At 36.6% G+C, this 20,775-nt stretch overlaps 1 protein-coding gene across 1 annotated transcript in view; it reads right to left on the bottom strand.

The window, feature by feature from the left end:
• The window catches only part of GLRA3 (glycine receptor alpha 3), a 77,665-nt gene that overhangs the window by 7,619 nt on the left and 49,271 nt on the right, over positions 1 to 20,775 (bottom strand). Inside the window, exons 5-8 of the mRNA XM_012806962.2 lie at positions 12,837 to 12,974; positions 9,430 to 9,644; positions 6,842 to 6,985; positions 4,592 to 4,636 (exon numbers count right to left, since the gene is read on the bottom strand). Of these exons, the coding sequence (XP_012662416.1) occupies positions 4,592 to 4,636; positions 6,842 to 6,985; positions 9,430 to 9,644; positions 12,837 to 12,974 (542 nt within the window). The remainder of the gene's footprint in view (positions 1 to 4,591; positions 4,637 to 6,841; positions 6,986 to 9,429; positions 9,645 to 12,836; positions 12,975 to 20,775) is intronic.

Raw genomic sequence — 20,775 nt, 5'->3', positions numbered from 1 at the left:
TTTTTTTTTTTTTGAAAGGCTCAACCTGAATAATAATTGTTAGCATAGATAAAGCTCATCATTATTTTTTGCTTACTAAATTAGAAGCTCATCATTGTTTTTTGCTCACTAAATTAGAAAATGCACTAACTTGCTATACTACTGATTTTTCTGCTTTGAATGACCTAGTCATGAATTGTCCTGGGTTTGTGTATGCTTGGACACATAGTGATGTTCTTTATTCTAATTAGCACTCAAATATTTCTTTAAGATAATTCTGTTTTCAGGAAACAGCTTCAGCTTAAATTCGAATGGACTGCCTATCAGGAAAGCTAGGAGTTAAGGAAACAAAACCCTAAAATTTTTGATTTAGAAATACTGTGTGTTAGCCAATATAGAAGGGTTATAAAATTAAAGCACTTTACAACTCAAAATATAGGCAATAATGAAGATTAAATAGAATGCCTATCCACAGGATGAAAAGATGACTAATTTAAAACATGAAATTAAAGAGAGAGCTTAATTTATCCGTAAGTCAATTATTAAGACTATGCTTCAAGCAAATGGAGAATGGATAAAGCCATTTGGTTACTATGCAATTCATTTTACAGGAAGACCCTTTTTCACTAAATTTAAAACAGAGAAAACATCTCAGTAATTATACTGCATCCCATACTGCATTGTGGAACTTTATCTAAACACCTTTTCATTTTATTTAGAGAGTGATGCCAAAGACTATTTTGTATAAAATTCATATCTGAACTAGAAAAATATATTAATATACATGTGCAATAAGGATTAGTTCCCAATCCTATTCTTAGTCCTCAAAAATGACCAAAAAAATTAAAAACTAAAACTTACTTGGGTGTAAGAGTGATGAAGGCAGGAAGGCTGCCGTACGTGTGAACAGAACATGAAGCATTTGTGACAGCACAAGTGTTGATTATGTGAACTGCGGTAAGACACAGTGGTGTTACGTACATTACTCCTAAAGTTTCTCCCCTAGTAGTTACCTGGGGGGGTGTTCTTTATACTACATACTAATAAAGTGTTAAATAGATTATTGCAAAAATATTTTTGCTTAAATCACTTTCTATGACTTTATTACCAGGCGGGAAAGTGAGAGAAGGAAAACCGAATAATTCTTAATTCCTACTTACGCAGTTTTGATGTGCGTAGATTTTTAAAACTGCAAATTAATGTAATAATGACTTTATTTTGTTGGGAAAAATCATCATCCTTTGAAAAAATCTGAGCTAAAAGATGTGATTAAAAAACTTTTTTTCTACAATATCCATCTAAAATAAAATATTCATTTTTGGCTTGGTGCCCATAGTATAGTGGTTATGGTGCCAGCCACATACACCCAGGCTGGAGGGTTCAAACCCAGCCCAGGCCAGCTAAACAACAATGATAACTGCGGCAACAACAAAAAATAGCTGGGCGTTGTGGCAGTTGCCTGTGGTCAGCTACTTAGAAGGCTGAGGCGGGAGAATCACTTAAGCCCAAGAGTTTGAGGTTGCTGTGAGCTGTGATGTGACTGCACTCTACCCAGGGCAACATAGTGAAACTGTGTCTCAAAATAAAATAAAACTAAAATAAAAAACTAAAATAAAATAAAATACTCATTTTCATACATCTCTATACATTTCTGTATTACATAAAAATGAATGGCTTAAAATAATGCAGTTAGAGGTGAGGTTAAAAAATACTTGATGCATTTTACATTAACAAGTCAATTTTTGAAATTCTAACTCCAGGAGAACTTTGCATTTATTAAAGATGCCATGTGAGCTAGCTATCAGTTAGCCAAGTTTATCCTTGGCATATTGAACTTAGATTCAGAAATGGTTTGGAGATTAATAAATGGCAAAATGTAAGTTTAAAAAGAAGACTTTTAGATGAAATATTATGAAAATGCAATACAAATATTTTAGGAGATAGATGAGAAATCAGTGGAACAATTCATTTAAAAATCTCTATTTCTAACATATGTTAGATTCTTTTGGTGCTGAGTCAGAATTATGAAGTGAGAAGAGATATTACAATAGACAACGTATGAGGAAAGCTGCATGTCTATTTTAATTAACTTAGAGGGAAGTCTGAGTTAATTCACGTGAATTTAGTTTACGGATTATATTACTTCACTGGATATTACAGTCCTGACTAGATTTTCAGAGAGTACATAGCTCTAAGAAATAGTTATGTTTAAACATAAACTCTGAATATTTATTCGCAGGAAATAATCAAAATCTTAGAACCTTTTGTTTTGCTTGGAAGATAAAATTTTAAACCCTATTGGTATCATGTAAATAGAATTTTGTTAGAATTTAAATTGTTGGGAAACTACTTTTTCTCAGATAACATATGAAAGGAATTTGTAGGAAATATTTTATCTTTTTAAAGAATATCTTAGCTGTAGAATATAGCATAAACTGATGGCATGGAAAGATTATTACATAATTTAGTATATATATGGATGTCATATCATTTTCAACCATGGAGACTCATCTCTTCAACCAAAATAGTGTGCATGTATATTTGTATTTATCCTAAGACTATAGAGCTGACAAAATTCATAGACCAGAAAAATAGATTATTTGTTATTGTTAAAAGTTATCTTATTTTTAAAGTAAGACAGCATCTAAATACTTCAATAAAAAATAATTACAAGTTTGTGTACAGTCAAAATGCAGTCAATATCTTTGTTAAAAAAAGATAACAATTGTGCCTAGCAAAACTAGGTCATGATTTCTTAAATTTAGAACAAATGGTCCATTGCTCCTTCATTTGCATGTATAAATAATAATAAATGATAAGAAGTAGGAAGACAGAGGCACTAGAATATTATGGGAACAAGTTTTTTTCCTCAGAAAACTATCATATCATTATGTTGCAAGGTGAAAGAAGCCACATGAAATGCATTAAAGCAATCCCACTTCATCTGTATCACTCCATACCCAACTTCAAAAATATCTTGAGGTGTCTTTATAAGCTTCCAGGACTAAAGTAATAGTAAATGTAAGAATAGCAACTTCAAGCCACAGTACACTCATATCAGGTACACACACACACACACACAGAGCACTGGAGAGAGCATCCAAGACATGGTGCCTTGGGTAATCGGCTCAAGCGGGCATGACAGTGTGGGGTAGGGAAGTGGGGACATAAGAGCCAACTTGGATTCATTCACAATATACCCAGGATTCTCTGGTCCCTTAAGAGAGGAAAAAGTAAAGTTCAAAAGATCATAAACAATGCCCAAGCCAAACCTAGTTAAAACTTCCCTAGGAATAATATTTGCATTAATGGAAGGGGTTCCCTGTGGTGACCAACTTGATATGATGAGACTATTTTATTTACATTGCCTGTTCTGCCTAATTAGAGCAGGGAAGAAAATTCACTTGAACCAGTATTCAGAAGCATAAAGAGCACAGCATCAACATTTAGACTCCTTTTCATTATGTTTATTTAAGGATTTAGAACGCTCAGGCTGTTTCTAAGCAAAACATGTAAGTTTGGAAAAATGGTGAGTTTAGTCATCCCAGAGGGTTCACAGTTGAGAGAAATCATTCTCAAAAAGGCAAAGTAAGCAAGCCCCACATTTGCCAATGCTTACAATATTTAAAAAATAAATGGGATGCACACACTTGCTAGTGAATACACACGTACTTGCATTGCCTCATTGTTTCTTTTATAAAAATAAGGATTGTCTGGGAGGTAAGCCTGATTTTTCATTAGAGTTCTTTGTAAAGCAATACTTACTTCAATATATAACTTTCAATCTACAGTTTCTGTAAATATTAACTGTTCAGTTACTGGAGATGATATTATGTTGATTGTCCAAAAAGAGATTATATAGACTGTAGACTATATAGTCTTATCCATATATATTCTATCTGTGTATATACATATGTTATATATACTATATATAATATGTAATATATAGTATATAATAATTTATATTATGTATATGTGTATATATATATATATTGTACCACTACATCTGATTATTCAGATTCCATACAATTAAAAATTTACAGTTAAATAAAATAAAAGAGTATAATAGATCATTTTAAATTATTTTCCAGAGATATTGAAAAAAAACGAAGAAACAAGATGCTGGGAAATAATATGCACAACTTATTTTAAAGTGAACTTTAAAATCAAACTGGGTCTTGGTAATCTGCGATGAAGCTGAGGTTACTGCAGTGTTCGTTTAACATTCTGTCCCCTGCAGGGCTCTCCACTGAGGTGTCTAGTAGAATCATCTGGGCAGCTTCTTGTAAACACACTTTACCCCAGATTGCTGTTTCTGTGAAGATTGTTACAAGATGTATTTGATATTTCTCTTTCGTATATAATTAAAATTATTTTAACCAATCAAACAGCTCTCAGCAAAATGAAGGACAATATTTAAATATCCTTTTATGGAGTGAAGTTTAGGAAAAGAGAATACCCTTCTTAGCTAAGGGAAGGTGTGGTTTGCTGGCCTTTAAATATGAGAGGGCCTGTGTTTCCCCACCACACACTGCCTCAGTGGTGCAGAATATGCTGTCTGCTTTTTACGGATGGCTACATTCCTCTATTAGAGCTAAGAAAGTCAATTTACCATGTCTGAAAAACGGCAAAACTTCTCCAATGCCAAAGCTTCCATCTGTGGGAAGGAAAGTGGGACCAGGAGGGACTGAGAAGTGAGAGAGTCAAGTCACATATGATTACATATAATTATGCACTGGTTTCTAATCACCTACAGAATTCGAACATATGTATGTGTCGATTCACTAGATTCTCACAGTTGCAAAGTAGCTACCCCAAAGTATGAATACAACTTTTAAAAACTAGTTTTTTTTCCCGTGTTGTCTTATTTATGTTTAACCACATTCGCTCCCTAAATATATGAAGTAGTGACTAAAAAATAAAAAGATCTGACAATTTTTGCATTTTTACATTTTCCCAAAGTGTCAGTCACTGGAAAAATTAATCTTTTCATCTTCCTCTGAGCTAAAGGGCAAGGGGCATCACGTATTTTTTTTTTTAAATCTTACTTTCAAACCTGTGGTAAGACTGAGTAAACAGACACTTTGGTAAGAATACATTTTTTAAAGGAGGGGCCACAATTGTCTAAATGTTTCCATTGGATACTGTGACTGTGTGACGTGTGAGGAATGTGGACGATGTGGGAACTCTCCCTGGCATACCATGCACATAGAATCTGTGGCTCATAGCAGATATATTCTAAACTGGTAAGAGGAGAACGAAGGTAAAGAAATGGAAAATACAAATGAAAAAGGAAATCATAATGATAGGGAAAGCGAGTACTGCTTTACGTCTAGTTAATGACACTAGAGGGCAAATGGTCTTTCTCAGTCACTAACAGGAGAGAAAGACAAGGGCTTTGTACCTGTGGCACGGCTTTTGGCCCGTTAATGGTGTTTCAGCCAGTGCCAGGTACCATGAGAGAAAGTGGAAGGAAGCAAGTAAGCAAAAGAGTGGGAGAGAGGAGAGAGGACGAGGGAGAAAGAGAGGATGCAAATAGACCAACAGACTAGGGGAGGTGGAGGAAGTTGAAGTTAATTTCTCCATCACCATGTGTTTCAATATGCAAATAAAACATAATTTTTTTCCCATAAAGATTTAATCAAATGCCAGCACTAGCATCATTTTCTGTTCACTCTATTATTCAGTGTCCCCAGGTGCTGTTCTTTCCATGCTGTGGTTAATCGGGTGTTTACTGGGATAGCGATGATCTTAGAAGGCCAGTTGGAAAGGATGGAGTGAGTAAGGTACTGTATTAGCATGTGATTGATGCAAAGTGGACTCAGTGAGTCATCGACGCTCAGAGCTTTAAACGAAGTTTAATACATTTATAAATTGAATTATAATTTATAATTTAGAAATCACAAGGAAGCCTTTAAAAAATTAAAACTTCCCCAAATGTGTATTTTATATGAGCAAGATTCTTGCCATGAAGACTTACCTTTGACTTTAATGTCCCAGTCTATTGAATCCTGGCCACAATTATACATAATTTATTACTTTGACATTACTCTTTCTATTGCTTTGAAAGACCATTGCTTTAAAAATATCAGTTGGCAGAGTCACATCAGAAGAACTAAACTCAGAGATTTGCTGTCAGTAGAAACTCTCATTTCCATGAACATATAAAGGGTGAGACCTTTACAGTCTGAACAGAAGGGAGTAGCCCCATTCAGGGTACCCACATTCAGTTAGGAGATCCCTTATAACATTATTAGATATCTCCTAATATTGTTTCTAAATACATTTTATGCTGGTTTCATCTTTTATCAGATGATACCAAGGCAACAATAGTACTTTTGTATTTCCCAGAGGGCTTCATAAGCACTGTCTTAAAAAGGAGAAAATTCGCATAAAAAAAGAGATCGTGTGGTTTTGTATGAACTTTTCACTATGGTATTCATAAAAAAGCAATATTTGATGGAAGTCACTAAAGGGGTTAGCTCAGAAAAAGAAACTACTTGGATAATTGCATCTGATGACTTAATTCTAGTAAAACCATTAGCAACACTGTAACATTACAAGTAAGAAATGATACACTTGGTTCATGGAAACAAAAGACAAGCGTTATTCCAGGAAGTACATTAGAAAGAAGTTGATAGAGGTCTGGTGTCACCAGATGCTGTTAAAAGTATTGCTCTGTGTAGTCCTTTTCTCCCTGAAGCTATTTCTGGCATTGTGAGTTTCAGTTGGACACAGTGAAAGGAATGTATCTTTTCATCTCTAGTCCCAAATTTCTTTGCTCTGCATCTCTATGAAATATGATGAATTCGCTTTATAGTGAAAATTGAATTCCACCAAACCCAACACATTAATCACTCACCTTACTCTTTTTCTTTCGCCGAAATCTTAGAAGTTCTTTGTGTTGCCTTGATACAAAATTTACAGCTGCATACTCCAAAAGGGCTGAAAACACGAAAAGGAGGCACACCGCCATCCAGATGTCAATAGCTTTGACATACGAAACCTAGCCAAGACAGAGAAAACCAGCAGGTTGATTTATTTCCTTACTTCCTTTGAGAACAAAACTGAATTTTTCTGGTTCTGATCTATATTCTTTATCTATAAATTGGAAAAAATAAAGGAATGGCAATAATTTTTTCCTAATAAGAATTTTTTCTCAAGAATTTTTGCAATTGTTGTGCATTAATCATACTTTAAAACTTGTGTGCATTTTGTTAAAAAAATTTTTCACATCAATTAGTAGCCAAACCATTTGATGAAAGGAAAAGTAAGATGAAATCTATTTCACCTTCAGAACAATATAAGGCTTGAAAACCAGGAAGCAATATTGAAATGTAGACAACCCTGTTGGCATTTTAATACCATATTTTCATTAAAATTTTTTTACGTTACAAAATATTTTTTAATTTTACCATTTTATTTTATTTTAATTAATTCATTAATTAATTTTGCAGTTTTGGCTGGGGCTGGGCTTGCACCCGCCACCCCTGGTGTATGGGGCCAGTGCCCTACTCCTTGAATCATAGGTGCTGCCCCATTTTATAATTTAATATATTGTCTCTTAAGGTAGTTTTCTTTTAATGCATTTACAAATGAGTAATATATAATTATTGCTACCTACTTTGAAATATTTTAACCTTAAAGACATGTTATAAGAACAGTGAACATGCCTCTCAACTTGCCCCAGTGGCTTGGCTAGAAAACAACATCAAATGCCCAAGAAAAGTTAATATGATTATTTATTTATTTATTTATTTTTGAGACAGAGTCTCATTCTGTCACCTTGGGTAGAGTGCTGTGGTGTCATAGCTTACAACAACCTCAAACTCTTGGGCTTAAGCAATCCTCCTGTCTCAGCCTCCCAAGTAGTTGGAACTACAGGTGACCACCACTATGCCCAGCTAGTTTTTCTATTTTTAGTAGAGACAGTGTCTTGATCTTGCTTGGGCTGGCCTCAAACTCCTGAACTCAAAGGACCCGCTTGTCTTGGCCTTCCAGAGTACTGGGATTACAGGTGTGAGCCACTGCACTCAGCCAATTTTATTGATGAAATTCATCATTTCAATGAAAATAATACTAAAGCTTCCAAAAAAGGATTATTGAATTTAAATTGATAGAATTTTCTTAGAAGTCATTACAAGTGAAGAAAAAAATTTTATATTTCTATGCATCCAAATAGTTGAGAGGAGCTTCATATTTCGAATATTTTATGAAAAGAAATATTGAATCCTTTACAAATCTCACAGAGGGAACAGTTTTATTCTAACTTTGGCGGCTCAGCAGGGACTACAATTGTGGAAGTCAATAAGCATTCTTCCTACTGTCCTAAGGATACTTTAAAGCCAGTGGGGTTGGGGGAAGAGCACATAGAAATAATAAATACCCTATTTAACTCAGGGCACAGCACCAGGGGATATAATACTTGTCCAAGTGTAATTGCTGCAGTGTTTTTCTGGAGGCAAATTTGGCAATAGGTATCAATGCATAGAGCTATCAGTGTAGCAATGATGGTTCTAAGAATATATACTAAGAAAACAATGTGAAATAAGTATAAAACTATGTGTGTGTGTAATGTGTGTGTGTCTGTATCCATATACATGCTCATATACAGGAGGTGTTTATAGAAACATGCATAATGGTGTATGTGATATACGGACCATACACACAATACATATTCATATGTGTAATATTTATTATGTAAGTATTCATTATAGTGTTGGTCTTAAGAATGAGTGAGTAAATTATGGCTTACCCATACAATAGACTACTTTAACACTATTTAAAATTACCTTGTGGATTCAACTTTAAAAAATGTTTGACATTTTTCTAAACATTTAAAAGTCTATAGGTACCAAGAATTCCATGGTGTATAAGAGCAGTGCTGATATTTAAATAATTGAGGATCAGAACACAAAATGTGGATAGCAGATTACCTCTGATTTATCAAATTTTTTCCTTCATTTCTCTTCTTCTTCGTTTCCTGCTTGAGTTACTGTTACTTTAAAAATGGTAATGAATAACAAAAGCTATTGAAAAAGATCTGGCAAAAGCTGAAAATGATCTCTTTACATGTGTAAACGTGTGTGTCTATTTAGTGCGCTCAACTTTTTTTTTTTTATCACTTCCAACATTTAATTGGCACAACAATTTACAAGGGTCCCTGTGACATTATACATTACCCTGAGTAAGAACCGTTTAGCCGTCTACATTCATTCTTATTGGATATTTTTTCTCAAACTGTAATTCCCAACCCTGATTTCACCTGTGACAAAGGGGACAAAGTAGCCTCATGAAGTAGACTGTACCTGTAAAAACATATTTTGCTTTTATTGCATGATTTACTCCATTAATTTTGTCTTTCTAAAATTGTCTATGAAAGCAGAGGAAAATACCTGCCAAAACAATTAATCAGGACATAATTAGTGTTCCTGGCTGCAGAGCACTCACCTTTGGTAAGGAAGCTCGTGACCCCGAGCTCTGTGTGGTCATGGTGAGTACAGTGGTTATTCCCAAAGCCACCCGGGCCGGAGCTGCATCCATGTTGATCCAGAAGGAAACCCAGGATAGAATGACAATCAGGAGACTGGGGATGTACATCTGGATCAGATAGTATCCCATTTGTCGTTCAAGATGGAATCGCACTTCTATACAGGTAAACTTTCCTAATTGGTTATAAAACAAATCCAGCCAGTAGTAAAATTTAGGATTTTTTTTATGGCATCAAATATCACAATTTCATTTTTGTAATTTATTTTGCTATAAAACATTTCCTTGCAATGAAAAGAGACCTTAAATAACATGCTTGAATTGATTCCTGGAAAATATTTTTCTCGATTAGCATCTAGTGGCCATGTAACGAGTGAGTGTGCTGAGTGTGCTCTTGCAGGAAGTGGGATCAGTGTGGATCAGTGGGGTCAGCTACTCCTTCCCACTTGAGTAGCACGGCACACTCGTCAAAGTGTGCAAAGATACTCTGCGTGCCTTTCTACTTGATTTTAACTTGATTGCTTGTGTTGATTTTAACAGCTGCTTTTGAGATAGACAGGAGAAAATTTATTATATAAGATAGTTTTTACTCATTGACTGTTCCTGATGCTTTTAGGTATGAATTTAGAGGCATAGGTCTTAAAGTGTTGAGGGGCAAATACAATTGAGGGGAAATCATTCCTTAAAAAATAAAGCAAATGATAGGGAACGGTACGTTATCTCTCATTACCAACTTTAAACATAATACTCAAATGAGATACATTTGTACTATATATTTATGACTTTGTGTCTCTGTTGTTTACCTATATTATGGTAAGTAAGTACAGATGTAAATTAAAGCTTAATTGAACATCAAGTCAGTGTTTCTGCTTCCCACCTCATTTCACTCCCTGCTCTGCTACTCCACTACTCCAGGTTATCTGTCCTGTAAAAACATATTCTAAGTCACCCAGTTCATGACCTTAGTGTCTCCTGATCCTCATCATTTTGAGAAAGATGAGGTCAGAGCGGTAATATTCTCTGACTCATCATGAAAGGAAGAGGTTAAAGAGCGTGTTTGCTCACCAGGAAAGTCACTACTATCTTTCAAGGTAGGGTTTGGTACAAAGCTTTTATTAGTGTGACTTGGGATACAAGTGGGCACAACACAAGAGGACTAGCTCTGGGTGAAGATGGGATGTGATTCTAGGGCTTAAGTCTCAACACAAGTTCCTAAGCTCTGGGAAAGTTGGGTTGCACTCTTACATGTGTAGCAATCAGAAACATATGTGCAAACACACACGAACCTTTTGTCAGTTTATCAAATCCGTACAGAAGACCTAAGAATCCTGAAGTGTCTGAAAACACTGACTCAGTGAAGTGTGCAAATTTCCTTTAGGCTAAGGAAGCATCTCAAGACACTCTTATGAGAAAATATTCATCCTGAGGTGATGTTTGCAATGGTAGGAACAGTATCTCCCTACCATCCACACCCACTGCCTACCCAGAATCTGTGACTGTGACTTTCTTTGGGAATAAGGTGTTTGCAGATTAATCAAGTTAAAATGAGGTTCTACTGGATTGAGGTTGGCCCTGAGTCCAATGTTGCTGATGTCCTTATAAGAAGAAGATTTGGGCACAGAGAAGAAGAATGCCACAGGACAGTGCAGGCAGAGCCTGGAGTAACAAACCTTTGAGCTCAGGGACACTAGGACCACCAGAGAAGACAGCGAGGAGGAGGCAGGGAGCACCCTGCCCAAAGCCTGAGAGGAAGCCTGCCTTGCCAACACCTCCATCTTGGACTTCTGCCTTCAGAACTGTGAAAGTGTAAATGTCTGTTGTTTAAGCCTCCTTGCTTGTGGCAGTCTGTTGTGGCAACTGTAGGAATGAATGCACCTCCCTGACCCTACTCTAGGGACTTTTTAGCGTTTCTCTGAAAGGAATTTATTAATACAAACACCCTTAGCGTGCTGAACTAGGACACTGATGGTGAATTGCCTTTGTGTTGAGATGTTAACCTTGAACTCCCTAATAAGTTAGATAATAGTTTAGTCTCTGAGTTAAAAAAAAAAAGGCAGTGACCTTTTGATCAGATACTAAACTACTTGGGAGGCTGAGGCAGGAGGATCACTTAAGCCCATGAGTCTCAGGTTGCTGTGAGCTATGATGATGCCAGGGCACTCCACCCAGGGCAGAAGAGTGAAACTCTGTCTCCAAAAAAAAAAGAAGAAGAAGAAGAAGAAGGAGGGGGAGGGGGAGGAGGAGGAGGAGACATTGTGATAAGTGAGACGAGGTGCTCTGTATAGAGAAAAGCCAGACCACAGTTCCTGAAAATGCCAAGCCCAGGATGAATCAGTTACTGTAATGAAATGGTCAGAGCAGCAGCAATGTTGGAGGCAGATGGTATGTGTACTCACTACAGCGAGGTGTGCCTCACTCGTGGGCAGTTTAATAGAATTCATAGATTATGCAGTTAGAATAGGTTTTATAGGAACAGCTTATGTCAGATAAGAGAGGTGAACAGACTCTGTGCCTGTATAAATATCACACAAGTCTCTCAGTCCTTGTTAATAAAGACATCTAATATTTATCTGAAATGCAAAAAGGCTTCTGTGACAGTGAGAGTGGCAGGTAGTAAAGAGAAAAATACCTTGAAATGTGTGACAGTATGCCAAAGGGAACATTTAGGCGAATGAAGTCTATTTTTATTTTTGTTTATTTTATTTTATCTTATTTTATTGTTGAGATAGAGTCTCATTCTGTCACCCATGCTAGAGTGCCATGGTATCATCATAGCTCACAGCAACCTCAAACTCCTGGGCTCAAGCAATCCTCCTGCCTCAGCCTCCCCAGTAGCTGGGATTACAGGAGCCTACCACCATGCCCAGTTAGATGTTCTGTTTTCAGCACTCTTGCTCATGCTGGTCTTGAACTCCTCACCTTCAGGGATCCACCTGCTTTGGCCTCCCAGAGTGCTGGGATTACAGATGTGAGCCACTGCACCCAGCCTGAAGCCCTTTTTAATATAAAAATTTGTTTTTCTTTAATTTTATTAGATATAGTGTTAATTTCCCACGAGGAATATATATATATATATATATATGCACACACACAATTTAACAACAAAAAAGTTTGAATATAATTGGACACCAGGAATTTCTTAATATAATTGGACACCAGGAATTTCTTTGATCCCATACAAACTGATTATTCAACAGTATGCAGTGAGTCAGTCCGTAACTCTCAAATGACATCCCATGATTTCATGCATCAGAGAAAGACAGTGAGCCACGAATAAGTAAAAGAGTGATTCTAGCATCATGACTGAGAAGCATCCAGATACCATAAAACCAAAATCGTAAGTGCAAAGAAGACTACCCAACCCCTACCTGTGTTGTAATGCTTAGTGCAGTAGCGTAAATCTTTTTCTTCTTTTAATAGAAACTGGGGCAAAGTAAGTCCTTCTGCCACTTGTACAGGAGCCTCATCTTGCCATTCAAAAATGAGGTCATTCATTGTATATCCAACTAGGTGAAACAGAATAGAAATGGGCAGTCACATGGGATGAGAGGGCCACATAGTGTCATCTCATCTCAATTGGCTGAGCTATACATTGCCTGATTCCACGTCTCAAAAGTCTATTGAAATCCGTTCATATGGAACACTCACTAAAATAAGGGGAGAAAATGAAGTAGATGCATAAAAAAGACAATATGCCATGTAGAAACTTTAAGGGACATGCACAGACATTCTTTACTTGGTGTAGGTAGTTAGTGGGTTAATTCAGAATTTTCATTTTGATTCCACTCTATTACATTTCTTCTCCTCATCTTTTCTCAAATTAGTCAGGAATCTTTCAACTTAAACTGAAATTGCCAGTGGGTAGAAAATGACTTAACCTATAAGATCTATGAAGGAGAATTTTAGGTTATGATATCTATAAGGTGTAATTTACTGAGACAATGTGAATTTAATTGTATAAGGTTATAATCATCTGCAGTTTGAAAGACGTAATAAGGCCAAAATGTCAATAACATATATAAAACACCATATAAATAAAAATAAAAAGATAATCCCACATAAAAACGGGCATAGGTTTAAACAGGCAATTTCTAGAAGAAACAGTAATGGTTACTAAGTAGGCAGAAGAAAGACGGCTCCATCTAAGGAAGGTGTGTAAAGGAAACACAATTTTAAATCCGTCACATTATAAAAAAGCCTTAAGTCTCACGTAAAATGGCAATGTCAGTATGAGCTTGATACAAAAATGATTTTTAATTTTCTGTATTTTTGTTTGAAATATGTTTTAACCCATACATGTGTATATATACACACATACATGCATATATGCAGACATCTATATCTGTGTGTGTATGAAAGTAAACGAAAACAGCAGTGAAGCAAAACCATTGGATGCCTGCCTTGCCATTCCTGTGACGCTTTACTGGAGCGGAGTGAAGAGGGCTGCAGTTTCAGGAAAATGCATTCATTACTGTTTGTTTACTTTTCACTTTCTACTATTCACATATTTTAAGTACAAATATCTCATTTTTAAAACATCATTCAAATTTATTCTATTATCAGTTTTTAAAATCAAATAATCTTTGGTACTTTAGAGTGGCTTAAAAGACTACAGAAGAGAAAAAGAAGTTATGGTATAATGGTATAATACTTTATACCATGGGTATATAGTATATATAGTATATAGTATTTATACCAATACTTTATACTATACAAAAGATGTGGAAACAACCAAAGTGCCCACCAACCGAGGAACGCATTAATAAACTGTGGTACATGTATACCATTGAGTACTATTCAGTCATAGAATGATGGAGATGTATTAACCTGGATGGAGTTGAAATACATTCTTCTTAGTAAAGTGTAGCAAGAATGGAAAAGCAAGTATCCAGTGTACTCAATACTAATATGAAGCCGGTAGACAGACTAATACTTGCCCACACAAGAGAGAAACTCTATTCAATTCAAGTTGGGGGAGGAGGAAGGGAGTGGGAAGAGGGGAGGGGTGGGAGGGATTAGTGAGCTCCAACCTAATGGACACATGTTAGGGTACAGGGCACAACTGTACCTGGGGATGGGGTGACTACAACTCTAGCTAACAAATGTAAACATTGTAACCTAGTTGTTTGAACCCTCACGTGAACCTGAAATTAAAAAGAATATATTTCAGTTCAAAATGAGTTTAGAGATTTACTAACCAATCACAGATTCATGCTTTTAGAGAGAGAGATTTCTGGTTTGACCCAGTTTGCAGATGTTTATGTTCTTAATCAGCAGCTGGAATTAAAAAAAAAAAGAGGAAAATGTTCCCTCTTGGCACATCTCAGCTATTGCTAGGAGAAAAATTGCTCGAGTAAATTTCATTGACCTGACAAGGAACAACTGCTATGTCAAAATGTATTTAACTAAAACATTTTCATTTATAATTTGTGCATTTAATTTGAATATCCTTACCATAAACCAAGCTATTACATGTGGTTTTATTTAAATGCCAGGTCTGCTAATCTAAGTGTCTTCTTGCCAATTACATTTTCTCTAAAATCTTCTGGTATAACTGACCCATAAACATTACCTTACAAGTGCTCTGGTTAAATTTCTATTTGAAGACCTAAGACTCTTTCGTATATTATACTCTTCCCCTCTTTCTCTTGGGATAACTGTGAAAATGTAATTTGTGACTCCTAACTGCTCTTCTTAAATGACAATCATGATAATCACTTTATTCACAATGCTCAAAACTTCACAAGATTGCACATATAGTGTTTAAAATTCTTGTGAGAATTTTCAACTAAAATCAAAAAAAGACCCAACTCTGAGCCCTTATTTAAGGAGGAAAGGCATTATGATTGGATGGCTTTCTGGCCTACAGTAGGGCTCTGGCTAACTACTTCTTTAGAATAAACTTTGGGTTGTGGGAAAACATAATATGTCTGTCTCCCAGAATGTTACAAGTCCACATCTGCTCAAATTGAGTTGAGTGTGAAAATAAATTCATTGAATAGGTCCCAAAGCATAAACAAATGGACACCAGGAGTCCAGTCATTTTGGCAATATCTAAAGGTTGAGTAATGTTTTCAGCAGAGACTAGGAAGGCATTATGATAATCCTTGGACTGGTCTCAGGATTTTTGATGCCCAGTATTTCACTGTCACTGCCCATCTACAACAATCAAACCCTCAGCTAATCGTAGAGAAGAAAGAGCTACAGGCTGTTAGCAAGAAAATCCTCTTCAGATTCTGATTTCTGAAAGTATTTGCAGAGCGTTATTATGAAAGATATTGATGATGCTACAAAATTAAAATTCCAACATGACAGGGTAGTTTAAACATCAGAGGATAAAATTATACCTTTTAGTACTTCTCTTCAAGGCAAACTGTTATAAAATGCCTGTCCTTGTAACACATCCATGGAAGTGCTCAAGGGAAGGTCATGAGCATGATAATGGACATGGCCTTAGCCTTAACCCTAACCCTAATCCTAATACTGGGATTCACACAGTATAACAAAAACTGATGCAGAAATCTAGATGTTGCTATAAATTATTGTTTTATAATGTGCCATATATATAAAGCCTTCTTGTTCCTCTCAGGTTTCTATGTATAGTCAAATTACATAGCAAAATTAGTGATGACTCAAGAAAAGTTCCAAATTTATAGGAGTCTTATTATATTGTTGTGAGAACTATTATAATAAAATTGTACTTAAGTCAGTATGTTTTAATTTTGTTTTTTGTTTGTTTATTTGTTTATTTTGAGACAGAGTCTCACTTTGTCACCCTCGGTAGAGTGCCCATGGCATCATAACTCACAGTAGCCTCAAATTCTTGGGCTCAAGAGATCCTCTTGCCTCAGCCTCCCAAGTAGCGGGGACTACAGGTGCCCATCACAATACCTGGCTAGTTTCAGAGAGAGGGTCTCACTCTCATTCAGGTGGATCTCAAACACATGAGCTTGGGCAATTCACCCGCCTTGGCCTCCCGGAGAGTCAGTATGTTTTTAAATATGATATCCTATGATAGCATCATCACATCAAGAAGTATCAAAGGCTTACTATTTTAAATTCTGTGCATCACAAAGGAACCAGAAGTTCAAAACTGTGTCTATTTTAATTTATCCTTATGATATTTTAGAGAATTGTTATTTGTAACACTCTGGCAGGCCAAGGCAGGTGGATTGCCTGAGCTATGGGTTGGAAATCAGCCTGAGCAAGAGCAAGACCTCCATCTCTAAAAAAACTAGCCAGGCCTTGTGGTAGGCGCCTATACTCCCGGCTACTCAGGAGGCTAAGGCAAGAGAATCACTTGAGCCCAAGAATTTGAGGTTGCTGTGAGCTATGATGCCAGGGCACTCCACCAAGGGCAACAAAGTGAGACTCTGTCTCAAATTAAAAGAAAAGAAAAGAAAAGAAAGAAAGAAATTAAAAGAACTCAATTTAGAAGTAGAGCCAGAAGACATGATTGAATTGCCTCAATCTCATGATCAAACTTGAAAAGGCGAGAAGTTACTTCTTATGGATAAGCAAGGAAAGTGGCTTCTTGGATGGCAACTCCTCTTGGTGAAGATGCTGTGAGCATTGTTGATATGACCACACAGGATTTAGAATGTTATATAAATTTAATAAATGGTGAACTGTCAGGGTTTGAGAGGATTTTGAAAGAACTTCTGAGAGTGAAGTGCCATCAGACATCATCATATGCTGCAGAGAAATCCTTCATGAAAGAGGAGTCAACTGATGCAGCAAACTTCACTGGATTTTGTTTTAAGAAACTGCCACAGCTACTCCAGCCTTCAGCGACCACTACTGTGGTTGGTTAGCAGCCATGAACCCTCCACCAAAGAAATGATTATAACTTGTCAAAGGCTCAGATTGTTAGCATTCTTTGGCAATAAAGTATTTTTAAGTTAAGATACACTTAAAATACAACTTAACTTCAGGTTAATTTGAGGGTACAAAGAATTAGGTTACAATGTTTTCATTCGTTAAATACAGTCCCTGTGGTAGTTGTGTCCTGCACCCAGGAGGTGTGCCATACACCCTTACATTGTGCCCATTAGGTGGGAGCTCACCCATCTCGCCTCCCCTCACCCCTCCTTCTCTCACACCCCTCAATTTGAATTGAACTAATTTTTTGTGCTATGTGGGCTATATTAGTTCATCTACTGGCTTCATATTAGTATTGAGTACATTGGATACTTGCTTCCATTCTTGTGATGCTTTACTAAGAAGAATGTCTTTCAGCTCCAGGGTAATGTAAAAGATGTGAGATCTTTAGTTGTAACACCACTACACACTTAGTGCACTATAGTGGAAGGTAAAGATGACTTTTGTGTGCCCCAGGGAAGAATTTCACATGACCAGCCTTCTTGTGATAGTCTGGAACAGAATGTGTAATGTATCTGAGGTGCGCCTATATTCAAATGTCTATTCCATAATGGCTGTGCTGGGGAGATCTGTGAGGCTATTGGTGACTTAGAAAAAGAATGCTGTTTCTAGGAAGTAGTTGAGATTCTATTGATGGTATGTTTCTATTGTGTTTATGTATAAGGGACATACAGAAAACTCTCATATTCAAGGAGTCACACATTATAATTATTGTTTTTAATCAACAAATCCAGTGAAGCCTGGGGAAGGGAAATGGTATGAATCTCCCTTATTCCCTACAAGTGCTAACAATTTGGCAAGACTTCTTTTTTTCCCCTAGATCTACCTCTGAATATTCTTTTCTACTCTAAGGGGAAAACTCAGAGAAATCAACAAATTTCTGGGGTTAGGGTTAAAATTTTGTATCATCCAGGGTTTTAGTTCTAAGTCATGAATGTGTACGTATGAGTGTGTGGGATCATCACTAGTTTATACAAAATGTTCTTTTCTAAGTTATTTATTCACTCTTAGTTCTGTTTTTACTCACTTCTTTGTGCTAACAGGATGCCCTTGCATATGCTTATTTCTTTAATGGAATTATTGTCTGTGCATATAGAACTCAAGTAGTTCCTAAAGTCCTTGAAAGCAGAGACTCCTGTGCTCTATTTGTTGTGGGCTCCACTACCCCACATCACATGTGGGGGTACTTGGTAGACATGAAAGAACATTCCCCAGAGCTCTTAGCAGTCCTGACACACAGTGATTGAACATTTATTGAATTTAAGAAAATTGTGCCACCACAGGCCATTAAGCCTTTAATTTATGGGTGGTGGATGTTCTTGGTTTTTATTTTATTTTTTGCCTGCTTTCTGTGTCTTGTTAAGTCAGTTCTTGTCTCCTGAAACATAAGTTTTTCTATTCTAAAAGGGGTTAGTTAATCTAGGCACTGTGCTTTTTCCTTAATTACTCTTTCATAGCATTCCTGGTTTAACAGATTTCACTTCTTGCTCCTACTTGCTCATCACTCACTTTTATTTACTTTTATTTATTTACGGAGACAGGATCTCACTCTGTCACCCTGAGTAGAGTGCCCTGGCATCATCACAGCTCAAAGCAACCTCAAACTCCTGGGCTCAAGCAGTCTTCCTTCCTCAGCCTCTTGAGTAGCTGTGACTACAGGTAGCAGACACCATGCCTGGCTAGTTTTTCTATTTTAAGTAGAGATGGGGTGGGGTCTCACTCTTGCTCAGGTTGGTCTCCAATTCCTAAACTCAAAGGATCATCTTGCCTCAGCTTCCCAGAGTGCTGGGATTATAGGTGTGAGCCTCCATGCCTGGCCTCATTACTTACTTTTAAAAAGACTTTTTAGAATCCAGCTTTGACTCTCATCATTCTAATCACACTGGTCTTTGTCCAACAATAGAACAGCTCTTTTTTCTAATTATCTGTTTTTTTAAACACTTTTCCAGCATTTGACACTGTTAAATAGATCTGAACAGTCTTTTCTCTTTTAAAATGGAATAACATTAATTTTAATTTGCCGTCTATGACAACCCTTGTCTGGAATTTTCCCCAACAACTTCTAAATGTGAGCATTTCTTAAACATCTCTTCTTGTTGCTGTTTTCTTTTCCTTGTCTTCTTCAGCTGTTTCATCTGGTTCCTTTAACAACTCTGCATATGGCTCCTCATAGTTTTATCTCCATTTCTAACTCCTCCATTTGGCTTTAGACCTAAATTTCCCAGTCCTCAGATATATTAAGATTGGATTTATCAATATTCCCCGCAACATTTGAGTCTCATCCTGTGTTTTCTTTTTTTGTTAATGTTTCTAATGTAATCCCATTTTTCTCAGCTCTTTAGCTCTGACTGCAAGACATCCAACACCTTCACCTCCACATTGTGTCAATCTCTGTTGTTTCTGCTTTGGTGTCATTCTCCTTGGTTCCTACTTTACATTTATTTTGCTATGAAAACTTACTAAATAGTCTTTGTTTTGGCTAAAATAATCTTTAAGACACACAGCAAAGACCAAATAATTTTCTTGCTTCTTAAATCTTGAATTCAGTGCCTATTGAGTAACATCCAGCATTGCCAGCATCAGAAATCAGGCCCTGGGAGACAGTTTTGTACTTCTTGTATTTTCTTTGTACTCTAAATTTCAGCCAAGGTACATAATCAGCTTGTCCCCAAATCATCTTCCTTGTTGCCCCTTCCCATTTATATTGGTCACTAAGTAGCTCTCTCGATTTTAGTTTAATTTCTTCTGGCTTAAATGTGTACTTCACCCATGTGCATTCTTGTATTTCATAGCTACTTGCAAAAATAACCTATTAAATGTTATCATAAGGACTTAGTATCAAAGAAATAGAGATTTCAAATGGGGAGAGGGCGAGGAATGGTCACGTCCCCCACATGGTCGGTGCGCCATCTCGTGGCACTCCCAGCACACTGCAGACCCTGCCTTTGACATCTGACATCTGAACACCTTCAAACTTTCCTTCAGGAGTGTGTCAAAACCAATATGCATGTAATGCTCGGTGTATAGGAGGCCCTTAATTTAAAAAATGGTAGTTTGTGCTATTCATTGGCTCACACCTGTAATCTCAGCACTCTGGGAGTCCGAGGTGGGAGGATTCTTTGACCTCAGGAGTTGGAGACCAGCCTGAGCAAGAGCAAGACTATGTCTCTACTAAAAATAGAAAAACTAGCTGGGTGTGTTGGGTTCCTGTAGTCCCAACTACTGGGGAGGCTGAGGCAGGAGGGTCGCTTGAACCCAAGAGTTTAATAGCTCATGGTTGCTGTGAGCTATGACGATACCATGGCACTCTACCCAGGGTGACTTTGTCTTAAAAAAAAAAAAAAAAAGGTTTGTTTTCAGTGATTATCATCTTTCTTACTTTTGACAATGTATATAAAGACATATATTTGATTTTAAGCTTAAAAA

This window comes from Otolemur garnettii, unplaced genomic scaffold (genome assembly GCF_000181295.1).
Source record: "Otolemur garnettii isolate 467f Iridium unplaced genomic scaffold, OtoGar3 scaffold00061, whole genome shotgun sequence".
Taxonomy (NCBI): Eukaryota; Metazoa; Chordata; class Mammalia; order Primates; family Galagidae; genus Otolemur; species Otolemur garnettii.
The sequence above is the reverse complement of the archived record's forward strand: the minus strand, read 5'-3'. Positions and strand labels throughout refer to the sequence as shown.